At 38.3% G+C, this 14,123-nt stretch overlaps 1 protein-coding gene across 1 annotated transcript in view; it reads left to right on the forward strand.

Moving 5' to 3' along the window:
* Positions 1-7,633, forward strand: part of cavin1b (caveolae associated protein 1b) — a 22,311-nt gene extending 14,678 nt beyond the window's left edge. The window contains exon 2 of the mRNA XM_008438185.2: positions 6,392-7,633. Within this exon, the coding sequence (XP_008436407.1) occupies positions 6,392-7,270 (879 nt within the window). The 3' untranslated portion in view covers positions 7,271-7,633. The remainder of the gene's footprint in view (positions 1-6,391) is intronic.
* The last annotated feature ends 6,490 nt before the right edge of the window (positions 7,634-14,123 follow it).

Raw genomic sequence — 14,123 nt, forward strand, 5'->3', positions numbered from 1 at the left:
ATAAATATTTTTCTAGATCCGCCCCTGGATAGATCTAAAAGTTACAGCACTTTTAAACAGCTCCTCATGCACCAACTTGGGCCTGGATTTGATGACCTCTACCTAAATGGTCCACTTCTTACAGCTAGATGTCTGGCAGCAAAAGTATTCAACAAAATGGTTGAATATATTTTGTTCAGGACAAGATAACTTTTATCTGACAAACTAAACTCCAACTGATGTTCCTCCCTTGCTTTCCTGTCGCTGCTGAAACCCCTCCCTGGTTTGAGAGTGTTCTTCTGTAACTGTGGTGTGTTAAAGTTTCCATAGTTACCATAGTTTGTTGTGGCCAGCCCATGTGTATGGTCAGGGAGAACATGATGACTCATAAAATTCAATAGATATCTGTGTTTCCATGTGAATTAAAATAATTAACAGCTGTAGACAACCAGCAAGTTGTAAGATGAATTTGTGAATTAATTTGCGTTCTTGCCATTCCAGAAGTAGAGAACTCTGCCTTCAACTTTGTTCTAAGTTTCCTCCTACATCAGCAGAGATGACCAAAGGATTCCCCATTTTCCGGGATCTGCTGGAAAATCCTCCCCTGCATGTGTGTGATGGAATGTCAAATCAAAACACACATACACACACATACATCTGGCAGGGGAGTTTAGGTGGTTTGAGTTTAAAGGAAACCAGAAACAGAGCTGGGTGTGTTACCGCAGGATTCCTCTCTCTCTCTCTCACTGCCTAGTGAGTGGCTGCAGTGTGAGAAGCTCCTATGTTGTGCTTATTATCCAAACTCAGATACAGAAACAGCTCCTCATGCTGCCTGGCCAGCAGTTAGGAGGAGCAGCCCAGTCACACACTTTTAGAAGCACATATGCAGGATGAAAACCAGTCAGTAGCTTTTTGGTATCACCAACAAACGCAACACATCAACACACACACAGACACACACACACAGACACACACACACACACACACACACACACACACACACACACACACACACACACACACACACACACACACACCAATAGCTCAAGGCATTTTCTTTCATTGAAGGCAGTATAGTTTGTTCATGTATGGCACCACATTGTCATGGTGACATCTAGTGATAATGTATAGGTAGTTAAACTTTGTCAGTTTTTAATTTAGCTCATAATGTTCCACAGCTTTGGAAGGTACCTTATGATGCTTTGGGTGACTTTAGGCCATAACCTCCACCATAGAATATTCTTGCAGGTAACACAGAACAAATATGGACAAAAACATGTGGGGAGCTATTAGCTTTTATCCTACAGCAACAGGATAAAACTGTCAGGAACAAGGAGGCAGTCGGAGTACATTCCACTGTTTCAGATCATTCTTTGTGAAACCAAGGGCTTTTCCTCAGTGTTGAACCTTCAAAAAGCCCAGAGGTCCAAACTTACATCACATCCAACATTCCTGTTATTGAGGGACTCCGACCAGCCCAGAATATTCACTTTGCAATCCCTCTTTTGTAATTTTTTTTTGTTTTTTGTTTAGTTGATTTCATGCCTGCAGTCAAAATCATATTTTGTGCTGCTACGCAAAATCTCTTGAGAGAATGAATTTGGCTCAATATCAGGATTAATTATTGACTACCTTGTTGCCAAACTTTCCATCCACAGTACCCAAATGTTATATGAAGTCCTTATCTTGGCTATATAAAGTCATTTTAAAATGTTTTCTCTACACCCATTCACATAAAACCCCATGCAGTTTTTTTCTGTTGTATGATGCTGTTCATTTTTATCTTTAATCCAAAGCCATAACTATCTGCAGTGTGTTGCCACTCAGAGTGTTCATAGTGCTTAACCTACACAATGAATCAGTCAGCTGAAAAATTAAAAACACAACCAGGTTCTCTGGGATAAGTAATGAGACATTTTTCCCAGAACAGTGGCTGTTTTAATTCAAATGCAATCAAATTCAACAAGTTGTGTAATCTGAGGGGAAGTTCATGTTCCTTTTAATTTAATAGAGCAACGAATTCATTCATTCAAATTCATAAAGACATTTTTTTGAAATGTTTTTTTTCAGTCGCTGCTGTCCAAATCCCCTCAAAGTTGCATGTTTTATTGATTTACTGTTGTTACATGGGTTTTAATTTTACCAATTCATTACATATCAGAATTCTAACAACACTTTTGGCTTCAAAGAAAACATGAAGGCAAAGAAGGCAAAGAAATGAACTTTTCTTTTTGTTGGGTTTTTTTTAACGTTTGCTTTTAAAAAAACATAGAATATTTGCCATGTGTGGTGTGAACTGCACTTAACATTGGCTTTTACTAAAATAAGGTAATAAATTATTTTATTTTTGTATCAAATTAGCATAAGTGGATACATTTATTCACAAGTGACTCAACAAAAAAGCAAAAAATTAGAATCTGTGTTGCTTCAGATTTTAGACTCACGTATCCAAATTTGCATAAAAATGTATCTTTTCAGTTTTTTATCTTTATTTTTATGTAACACAAAGTTTCTGTGACCAATGATAATCCCCTATAGGGCTAAATGTATATCTCTAGCAAATACATTATGTATAAGAATATTTCAAAATCTCTAAAATTGATTTACAAATATGTTTTGTTTTTCATTTTCAATCATAGATCCAACTTAGAGGACCACAGGGGATCAGTTTTCTGTTATTTATAACACATAACGACGTGTTTGCGCTTTAGAGAGAAGCCTGCTCCTGTACTCCAAACACCTCCCCTAAACTTTCCTCTACGCAATTATTTCGTAATCTAGGGCTGAGTTAGATATGGAAATTGTCTGCTTGTGTTTTGCAAGCAATGTGGGCAAAACTATGTCTCAATGCCTTGCCTTGACAACAACACACACACAGACACACACACACTTAGAATGATGACGTACCTTGTTCATCTATTTTCCATGGCTCTGACTGTACCTTCCTGCCTTTGGGGTTGCTGCCTCAATGAGAACAATGTCCCATTAAATGAGGAGGGTCAGGAAGTGAGAAACACCAAGGTGAATACCTAAACTTCCCATAACTCTTTCCATGTACATGGAAAAGCATGCAGCCTAGAATTTCCTCTGCTGTTGAAGTAATTCCTTTAGACTCATTACCCAGTGACAGATTACTTTGAGTCTCTTTAGTTAAGGAAATTGATGATGAAGCATTTATCCCTGAGCAACTTCTTGTTAAAGTGGAATCGTCTTTAAACCTGTAAGGCGCATGTTCAGTGTAAATGCTCTGTGTGCAAATAAACAAGCAGCTTTCAGTCGACTGTTGTGGCCATTTGTGACCTCAGTAACACTGATCATAGCTTAGACAGTAAAGAAAGCTTTCTCTGCAGTGACAGAGAACGCATTCAACCTGCTCATCAACCTGCTGACAGGTTGATGAGGTTCTGATGGGATTAATGGAGCCATGCTCTGGTAAGGCAGCTGGAGTTTTTTAAGAGATCAAACTAAATGGTGAAAAAAAATTAGAACCTGACATTTTGTATTCATTTATGTTAAAACCTGGATCACTTTTGTCTTCCACTTCACTTTGTGTGCCCCCTTACAGATTTCTACAGTTTTTACTTTTCTTTTGTCTGTCTAATATAACCTGAGATGACAAAAAGCATACGAGGTGCTACATGGCTGCATTTATTACTTTACATTAAAAGGTTACATTTTATTAAAAAGTACCAAAGCAATCATTATATGATTTTACTTAGGTCCTTATAATAGATTATTGTTAGTACAAAGGGCCTGCTGTAGTGAAATCCAACATGGTTTGTTTGAAAATGAGGCAGTTTTTCATTTCCTCTCTGCCTGTTAACACAGCTGCTCAGGAAAGCCTAAATCCCTCCTGCAAGGTCAAGTTTACCCAAGATACTGTAGCACAATACCTCCAAACAACCATCAGCATTCTCCAAGGGAACACAATAGACATGTCTCCACCCTCTGCTCTCATTCCCATACCTTGCAGCTAACACTTTGATGCTATCATCTTCCTGTTGGACAGATGGTTTTCCAAGACTGAGGAATGACAGGAGAAAAACATGTCGGTTTTCCACACCTTAGTCCGGCCGCCTCACACACTCTGGGACTCCTTTGTTCTCTGCTGTTTCCATTAAGAGGCAGCGTAGGGCCAGAGGAAAACACAGCAGGAATAACAAGCTGTACATGCAGACATTCAGGAGTCCGGGTGGAACAGCTGTCCTCTGAGCATCCTTCCTGTTCAGTACGATCCAGGTTATGAGAGCAGGAGGGCAAAATAGTGGAGAGAAGTTTCAGGAGAGGAAACTTCTCTCCACTTCTCGGTAAGGTGACATATATACCCAGATATTTACACAAACTATATGAAAAACACACATCTTTGTTTCTCTGTGTTTGACATGAAATCAGACTTACCTACCGTTTTAGCTCAGTTAAGATGATCTAAATGATTTGTTTGCTGAATGACTGAATAATGATTCATAAACACAACTTTAAAGCATAGTTTCCATCCATTCTTCCAGTATTTGGTCAAATGTTCTTAAAGCTGTCTGTATTAGGTCAAATATTTTGGGTTTCCCTCCACAGGTAATTCCCACAATAGACTGCTAGAGTTTTGACCCATTCCTCCTGGCAGAACAGATGGAACCGGGTCAGGTTTGTGGCTCTGCACTATGCTACCAGCTTCAGCTGCATCTTCACTAAGTCCTTGCTTTGGTTCTGGGACTGATTCACATTTTTCACACAAGAATCAGTTCATCCCTGGGAAACAGAACCCACCTCCTTCCTGAACAAATTCCCATGATCGTTATACTTGGATATAATTGTTAGAAAAGATGAATGTGGAAGCTTCAGGTATCTGGAAATTGGACCTAAGGATGAACTAGACTGGTGGAGGTCCATGCACTGTTCAGACTTCTCTGAATTTTTCCATAATGTCACACAAAAAACAACCCAGTGTGCTTGAGGTGTCACCTGAAAATACATATTCTTCCATTTAGCTCAGATGTTGGGAAATAGCCTGTCAGAAGACAAAATGTGTCTTGAAACAGACAAATTATGTCTGATTCAAGAAATCCAAACCAAGTTTAAATAAAAAATGTTATTAAGTTCATTTTAGTTTGATTTATTTAGATCCAGTTTACAAAAGCTTCTGATAGGCTATCATCATCTGGGTCTCCCCAAATTGTTAAAAAGCACAATCTTAGTTTATGGAAACTTTTATATTTGGAGAAAAGTTTTCAAAAATTGTCTTATTCATTACTCTGATATTTCACAAAATAAATCATTCTATTCCTAATCTCAGACTTGATGTCCTGACACGCCGGCAGAGTACTCAGGGTCACAGTATTAATGTTTTTTTATGAAATGACAAATTATGTTTGATCCAAGAAGACCGAACCCAGTTTAAATAAAAAAAATGTTAATTTTTTTTTATTTTTTTTATTTAGATGGAGTTTACAAAGTTAATCACAAACGAAGATGAGCACGCTTAAAGTAAATCTCATTAATAAATTAATTCCAGTTCAGATTTGGTTAATCTGAACTGGAATTCAGATTAACCTGTTTCCCTCCACAGGTAACTTAATTAAGCCGTTTACACAATTCAACACAGTCCATGGTCCAAAACAAGAAGCAATCTGAGTATAAGGTAGCAGAGGGAAATATTCTCTGCATGCCCCTGCGTGTAACTGGATGTCAACACTATATACATCTCATCTTTTTAATAAGAGCCAAAGGGGAAATGCATCTTTCCAACCCAACTTGAATTTATTGCCACATACTTTCTCCACAGCTGCAGCAGAAAACACCCTTCAGTTATTGTCATTCCAATGATCCTCCTCATTTTTCTCTGACTGTCCTTCGTGGCATCAGGCCAAAGATTCCACTTTTTTCTCACTGTGGCCTGAGGAATAACTTTTACATAGTAAGAAAAAATAAATGGGCAAACAGACTTAGACTTAGAAGTATAAACTAATGTATTTAGGGACAAAATATTTTACAATAAAAAAATAAAAAATAAAAAAAATAAAAAGCTACAGTAAAAAGGCTGCATATATGTGCAGATTGTTAAAGTAATTCTTTGTTTCAGCTTCAGTCTAGAGGAATTTGAATTCAACAAACATGAATCTTATTAGAAACTTTAATCAACTGTAGGATTTTTTGGTATTTGCTCATGCGTATCGTTTTGAAAGTCACTGTAGTTTATAACTATGATGTTTCTCTGCAGTTTATTTTACAGCATAGCTTCATATGAAATGCATTAAAAAAATCTATGAAAGTGAAAACTAATACAAATTCAAAAACTATCCTCTTCTCTAAGTACTGAATATGTTTTATGTTGCACTTGCTGATATGACCTCATGGTTATTATATGCAAGCAAGATCTTGTTCAGTATGCATCAAAATCTTTATGTTTCTTTCTCCACAGGATGATGTGAAAGTGCCTTCAAAACTCAGCATCTCCAAGTCTTTGAAAGTTTCTGAGTCTGTGTCAGGAAGCAGAGGAGGCAGTCTGCTAGAGCTCAAAGAGGCTGTGGAGGAACCTGGAGAAGCAGCAGAGGGCGACAAGGAGGACAAACCCCATGTAGACCTTTCCTCAGATGAAGAGGGGGTGGAAATTGAAGACACCATTGAGGAGACCCGAGCTGAACGCATCAAGCGCACCAGTCTGCAGCGGGTGCAAAACCTGAAGACCGTCTTCTCCAAGGATAAGATGGATAAGACCAGAGCAAAGACCAAAGAGAACCTGGAGAAGACCAGACAAAAAACCAAGGAAAACATTGAAAAGACAAAGCAGAAGACAAAGGAGAACCTGGAGAAGACCAGACAAAGAACGAAGGAAAACATTGAGAAGACAAAGCAGAAGACAAAGGAGAATCTGGAGAAGACACGTCACAACATTGAAAAGAAGATGGGTAAACTTGGAACGCGTATGAGTGTGAACCCTGAGCGAAAACAGAAGATTAAAACATCTGGTGACAAGATGAAGAAGGCCTTTACACCGGACCACGTTGTTTACGCCCGCTCTAAAACCGCCGTCTACAAGGTGCCCCCTTTCACCTTCCACGTGAAGAAGATCCGTGAGGGTGAAGTGGAGGTGGTCCAAGGAACCGAGATGGTGGAGGTGTCCAGGGAAGTAGAGCCAATAGGCGGGGAGGATGTGGAAGTAGACAACGCCGAGGTGGACATTGAGATGGAGATGGTGAATGGAGGTGGGGATCTAGAAGAGCATGATGAGGATGAAGAAGAGGAGAGCCATGATGCCTTACACGAGGAGGACGATGATGATGATAAAGACAGCGACTAAATATAGAGCAAAGAAACCTTCATCCATTCAGACCAATTCTTTGTATCTGCACTGAGATTTAGGCTTGATTTGGATTAAAAAGTATATTCAACAATAACTGCAATAACTGGGACAGTGATGATATGTAGGACCTATTTTCACAGGTTTGGCCACCATTTCTACTAATGACAGATGATTTACAGTGTCTTCTGAAAACACAGCATTAGCAATATCAGTTTGGATGTGTCCATCACACATTTACTTCAGTCTAATATTCTAGCACAGTGGTCCCCAACCTTTTTATTATCGCGAACCGGTCAAGATTTGGACATTTTCCTGCGGCCCCGGAGGGCTGGGGGGGGGAGGAGGGGGGCAGGGGGGAGGCGTGAACCGTCAGATAAGGCTTCTGCATGTTGGTGTTCCCGCTAAATCCTGAATATACCCAATTTGGGTTGTCTTGGCCTTTTTATCGCAACTTGTGGGGTTTTTCCCTGACTGGGAACGAAATACAACCTGCTGAATGTGACAGGTAGCCAATCAGAAAACGTGGTGACGTAAGAACAGAGGGGAATCCCAAACAGCTGACATATCGCGCAACTGAATCCGATGGACATCGGATATGATATGTGGAAATGATTATTATTATATGTAAAGGTCATTATCATATATGTTTATTCAATTAAAAATGTCAACTATGAAAAAACATAACTCACCTCCAAATCATAGTGCAGCAAATAGAGCGGCTGCTCCCGTCGTCTTTCATCCACYGCCTTTTCTTTTTGTTATGTCTTTTATCTCTTAAAATGATTCCACAAACTATCACTACTGCTTCTACATCGTCATCCGTGTTTGGTTATTCTAAATTCCCGTATGCTGTGTTGGGAGTTTTGTGGATTTTCTTCTGGAATCGGGATGTTCTGACTGGAATCGGTTTGTGTTGCTCCAGCCGTGTGGCTGGAGATACGAGCCGATCCAACCCGTTGTACTTTTATCAGCTCTGTGGTCACAGAGGTTTGGAGAATCGGTCGACAATTCATAAATCTTGCAGTCTAAACCAGACTTAATACTCACAAGCTTTACTCCTCTCCTCTCGACCACTGCCCAAACGCTCTGACTCTGGTCGCTATGGTAACCTTTACATATCCCTTCAAAATAAGATACAGATCCGCCACAAAAAACGAACATTTTACTTTCGTGAAAAATTTAACTCACGATAATGACTAACGGGAGCCCTGAGCTTGTTTCTCTGCAACGAGACGGTCCCATCTGGGAGTGATGGGAGACAATAACACCCGAAGTGTTGCTTGTACACAGCCTGCTTGGTCTCTACGTAGCGATGCAGCTTTAAATTTCATTGCCTCATTAGCAGCCGGTCGCCGCATGTTACGCAGAGCGGGCTTGTAATGTGGGACTCACCTACCGGTCCGGGATAAATCCATTCTCCTGTCTCTTCCCTGGGCCTTTTCCCCTTTGCAAGGAAACTTTCCAAAGACATCTGTTTCTTACTAATTTTCAAGTATACCTCGCTGCAGCAAGCAGAAAGGGGCGGGGACGGACCACTGTCAGTCTCTTACCTTATTTGGAAATGGGACCATTGCACTCCGAAAGTGAAGGGGGCGCTATTTCCTATATTATCCGCGGCCTCCCGTTTTAATTTTCTTTTGAAATCTGTGATGTAGCTTCATCTTTAGAAAGGAGTTTCTCTCTCAGCATGTACTTCAACTTCTCTTTTTTATTTACTTCAGCACAGCTCACAGTTTTTAACAATTTCCGTAGCTTTCGGTGTACTTCTAAATCTGCTTCTTAGTCGCATCTTTTCGGGCTTGCTACTGCCTCTAGTGGCGTGGGGGTGGTAACACAACTAATATAATTATGTCACTCAACGAGAATACCACAAAATCTTTATTATTCACTATTAATTTCGCCATTACTGGCAACGTGAAAGATAAATTATCTTCTAAAATACCATATTTTTCTTCAGGATGTAAAGCTAATTATGTGACATAAACAACACCTTTGTTGTTTATATATATATATATATATATATAATATAGATATTATATATAGATATTTAATATATAATATCTATATATCTCCATCACTTGTAGGAGGAAAAAAAGAAATAAGACATGAAAAACAGCATTATCAACAACAATAAAAATACCATATACAAAATATACATAAGAAATTTAATTGAGCAAAAGTCAATAACAAACAAATTAATTAGACGAATAACCAGGGTTGTTAAACAAGCAATAATCCACATTTTTGTTTTGTTGGTAGAGTTGGTAGAGAGAAAAAATATGATTAAACTATTTAGTTTTCCAAGGTGGAAATTTTTCTTTGACTCTAAAACAATAAAATAAAACTAATTAATAGAATCATAATATCAACAATTAGTGCATCAAGTAAACACTTTGGCTAAGTGTTGTGGCTAATTTGGCTAAGAATAATTATTGCACTGTCAATTAATGACTTCTAATAGATGTTCTATAGTTACCAGAGGAACAGAGTAATGCCTTCATGAGCTCAAACTGACAAAAAAAGAGGATGGATGTTCTAAACAGTTTAGACAGAGTTGTTTTGGTTTAGCACTATTTACCTACTATTTTTCCTGCTATTCCAAGTATTCTTAAAAGATTGTCTGTTAGTCTGCAGCTCATGTGACCAAACCAGCCGAGGAAATGAAAAGCTAAAGCACTCAACAGTTAAAACTCGAGATGACTTTAAACTTAAGTTAAATTTTTAAGTTTTAACATTTTAACTCATTGTTAAAATGTTAACATTACTTAACTAGAGGTAATGTTAGCTAAAGTTACTTCTAACTAACTAGAGGTTTTGGACGAGTTGCACTTATTAGGTAACCCCAAGATCACTGGGTCTTCTTAAAAGATAGAGTGACGTTTCTTAAAAATGTAACCAGTGTTTTCAGCAAAGTTGAGCTGACTGTCCAGGAATGATCCAAGGTATATAAAACTTGCCGTAGTTTCAACAGGTTGGCCATCGAGTGAAACTGGAACCACTTTAAGGTCTTGTTTATGTCATTTAATTAGCTCTACTTCCTTAAGAAAATTAAAAGGTATGGTGTTTTGTGAGGGACTTTATCTTTTGCAGTTCCAATTATGCGAGAATTAATAATAAATAATACTTTGGTATTCTGACTTAGTAATGTATTTATATTAGTTGTGCTACCACCACCACGCCACTAGAGGCAGTAGCAGGCCAGAAAAGATGCGAAAAAGGAGCTGATTTAGAAGTACACCGAAAGCAAAATTGTTAAAAACGGTGAGCTGCGCTTAAGTAAATAAAAGAGAGAAGTTCAAATACATGCTGAGAGAGAAACTCCTTCCTAAAGATGAAGCTATATCACAGATTTCAAAAGAAAATTAAAACGGAAGGCCGCGGATAATATAGGAAATAGCGCCCCCTTCACTTCCGGAGTGCAATGGTCCCGTTTCCAAATAAGGTAAGAGACTGACAGTGGTCCGTCCCCGCCCCTTTCTGCAAGTAACAGAGAAAATCCGGTTAAAGGATTTTCAAAATAAAAGATCCTCCAGACTCAAATAATGCATAAAACGGAAATTTTTACGGTAATTATTTCTTGCGCGGCCCGGTACCAATTGGTCCACGGACCGGGAGTTGGGGACCACTGTTGTAGCACTCACAAAGACCTAAAAACTGATAACAAACAACTAACATTTAAAGTTTTGCTTTAAATCTCCTCAATTTTACATAAGTAGCCACATGTGTTTGTGTCACCAGCTTACACCAATAATAGAGTAGAAATGATGGCCAAAACCAAACACAAGCAGAAAATCAGTCAATCTGGAGATAATTTTACATGCTTTCCCTTCTTTCTTCCATTGACCAGGAGCACTAGAATTAGAATTTTGTTAAAGCTAACGTATGTAGCTTTCATAAATATTTTTTGATCACTATGCTGTGAAAATATAACATGAGCCCTTCTGTCTGTGGTTTAAATGTAATCTGCAAAAATACACAGCTACTGATCAGAAACAACCAATCAGAGCCAAGAGGAGAGGCATAGTGCTGTCAAGTAACCTCTTGTATGCGCTGTTCAATGTGCTAATGGTGGAGAAACGTCTTACCATTACTGGAGAGCTGTTTATCTGACATAATCAGTGGCTAAGCTAACTAACCTGAGCATTAATGGCGGACTCTGGTGTGAGGAGCTAGCTGTAGCCCAGCAGAGAGTAAGAGGAAGGGTATGAGCAGCACATACACAGAGACCTGCCTCTTGAATCTGATTAGTTGTTTCTGACAACTAAGTGTATTTCTGCAGATGGTAGTAGAACTGCAGGAAGGAGGCAGAAGAGTTTGATTTTTTTTCACAGATTTTCTGTTTTATGTTATACTGTCACAACATAATGAAGGTTTTAACAAATACGTAAAAAAATATTGTTTTTATTCTAGTTGTTTTGAATAAGAATAGATAAAGAGGGAATAAGACACATGCTTTGTTTATATTGAGCAGTATCATAATCAGATTCAGAGGGAGCACCATAATCAGTGTAACAAAAATATACAATGAGATTAGTGTAAAAAAAAAGTAATTAAAGAAAAGAGGAAAAACGAAAGAAGGAGAGGAAGATATTATGTCATTGTTCAATATACACTCTTTCACAAAAGAAACACAAATATAAACTCACTTTCTTATCTATAATGAAATGTCTTTCTCATATGAATTCACCAAACCATTTCTGACATTTCCATTGCTGTTTATCTATTTAAATCATGAGTTAAATATTATCTTCTTCTCATTAATCTATCTGTTTATAGGCACAGTGCTATCTGCTGTGACTTCTATCTTTTGCAGAACTCTTGTTTTTGTTTGAGTTTTTTTCTAAAACATTTCCCACCTTATCGTGTTATTTTTCTTTCATACCTTCTTAGTGCTGGCAGACTTGCTCACACACTGTGTTTTTTCATACTTTACTGTCCATTTATGCATATATATCTGACCATATCACTGTAATTTCCAATAAAAAAGACATTACATGACATTGCTTTCCTTTTCTTTCTCTCTGAATTCACACGCACGCACGCGCGCACACACGCACGCACGCACGCACGCACGCACACACACACACACACACACACACACACACACACACACACACACACACACACACACACACACACACCAGAGGGAAACCAGGTCAACAGTTGATCCTAGCAACAGGCTGCTTTGAACCTAAACCTATTATGCCTTTGTGTAAGACTGACCCCTAGTGTTGAGAATTTTAATTTGACTACTTTCTGTTCCAAAATAAATTGAATCAGAAATGTTAACCATTCTGTGTTCAGAGGATCTTAATGCAGGGGTTCCCAAGTCCAGTCCAGTCCTGGGGGGGCTCCTGTCCTGCATGCCCCTCTCTAACATCCTGGACCAGATGAAAACTCCCCTCAGCCAAGAGGCCTGCTACTGAGGACAGGATTCAGGCAACCCTGCACTCCAGCAATGTACATAAAAACTGTTCTTATTTTTGGCAGCAGAGGGGGTCATATGTTATGAAACACGTATTTTTCAAAACATTAATTTTAAACAGGACTTCTGCTTCCAAAAGTAACTGAGATCATAACTTCCAGGTTAGATTTAGCACTATTTTACTTGTGCTATGTCTCCTGCTGTCTTGTGTACATAATGTGACGCGCTATCTGAGCAAATGATTATTAACTTCAACAGAACTTCTCGCTGTTCATCACATGTGCTTGTTCTGAACTCTGCAGCCATGCTAAACTTTTGTTTTTGCACAGTGCATCATATGGAAGCCACCCAAAGTATTATAAAACAAAGATGAGAAATTCAGGCCATTTCCATGTATGACTGTGTTTAGTGACCTCCCCTGTTTTAATATCCAACCTCTTGGATGGAGCCGATCCAGTTTTCTGCTTTTGCTTTGTCTGTATGTGATTGCTGACTGGCAACACAGCTTAACCACTAATGATTTAATGAATAAAACCCAAACTGAGTCACAGTTTCTGTGTTTTATTGAGCGCTTACTAAAAGCTTATTAACATTATAAAAGGCAATTAATTTAAGTTTTTCTTTTCAGAGGAAGATTTTAATAGTTTCTAATGCCCAGTTTTTAGCATGTGAAAACATTGTTGAATATCTTTGTCTATGTAGTGTCAATCGATTTTTGTGTTGATTTCTTTTTTTTTTTTGATGATGTTTGTTTAAAATAAATGAATAACTTCTATTCTCAGAGCACTGAGGGGTGCTGGTGGGGACAACACTGCGCAAGATTTTACTGTTTCAGTAAATTTGATAATGAAGGTATTGGTAAAATTAAAAAGTGAAGTTCAAAGCCATTTTGGAAGACCTATAATCAACTACATGAACCCACAAACCTAGTGGAAAAACTTGTCCCCTCTAGGTTTCTGTTAGTTCTGTGGTTTAAAACAAGATTTGCTTTGAAAGCAGTGAATTCAAACTGGGTTCAACAGTTGTAAAAATGACTAATTATTAAATGAATATTCCAAAAAAGTGAATAAAATTATTTTGTTTATTTTAATTGGGAAAATTTGAAGTCAAAAATACTCTCTCAGTGAATAAAACAATTTCCTTATGAAGACCTTAATTAGATTTAAAACGTTTCTTAACACAAATACACATTATCATCTGAAATCACTCTAATGAGAAGACTACTGCAGGCTGGGGCAAAGTTACTTCCCTCATGTATCATCCATCTCAATGTCCGGAATATGGAGAAGGAAGGGCGCTGGTGATGATCCACCAGTGAAGCATCCTGAAGCAATCCTTATTTACAGTTCGCTCATCAGGATGAGTGTGTGGTTAGTCTGTTCAACAACTCCGCCATGAAGAGTGGGAGGAAAGAATCAACCAAAA

The sequence above is a fragment of the Poecilia reticulata genome, linkage group LG19 (assembly GCF_000633615.1).
Source record: "Poecilia reticulata strain Guanapo linkage group LG19, Guppy_female_1.0+MT, whole genome shotgun sequence".
In the NCBI taxonomy this organism is placed as follows: domain Eukaryota; kingdom Metazoa; phylum Chordata; class Actinopteri; order Cyprinodontiformes; family Poeciliidae; genus Poecilia; species Poecilia reticulata.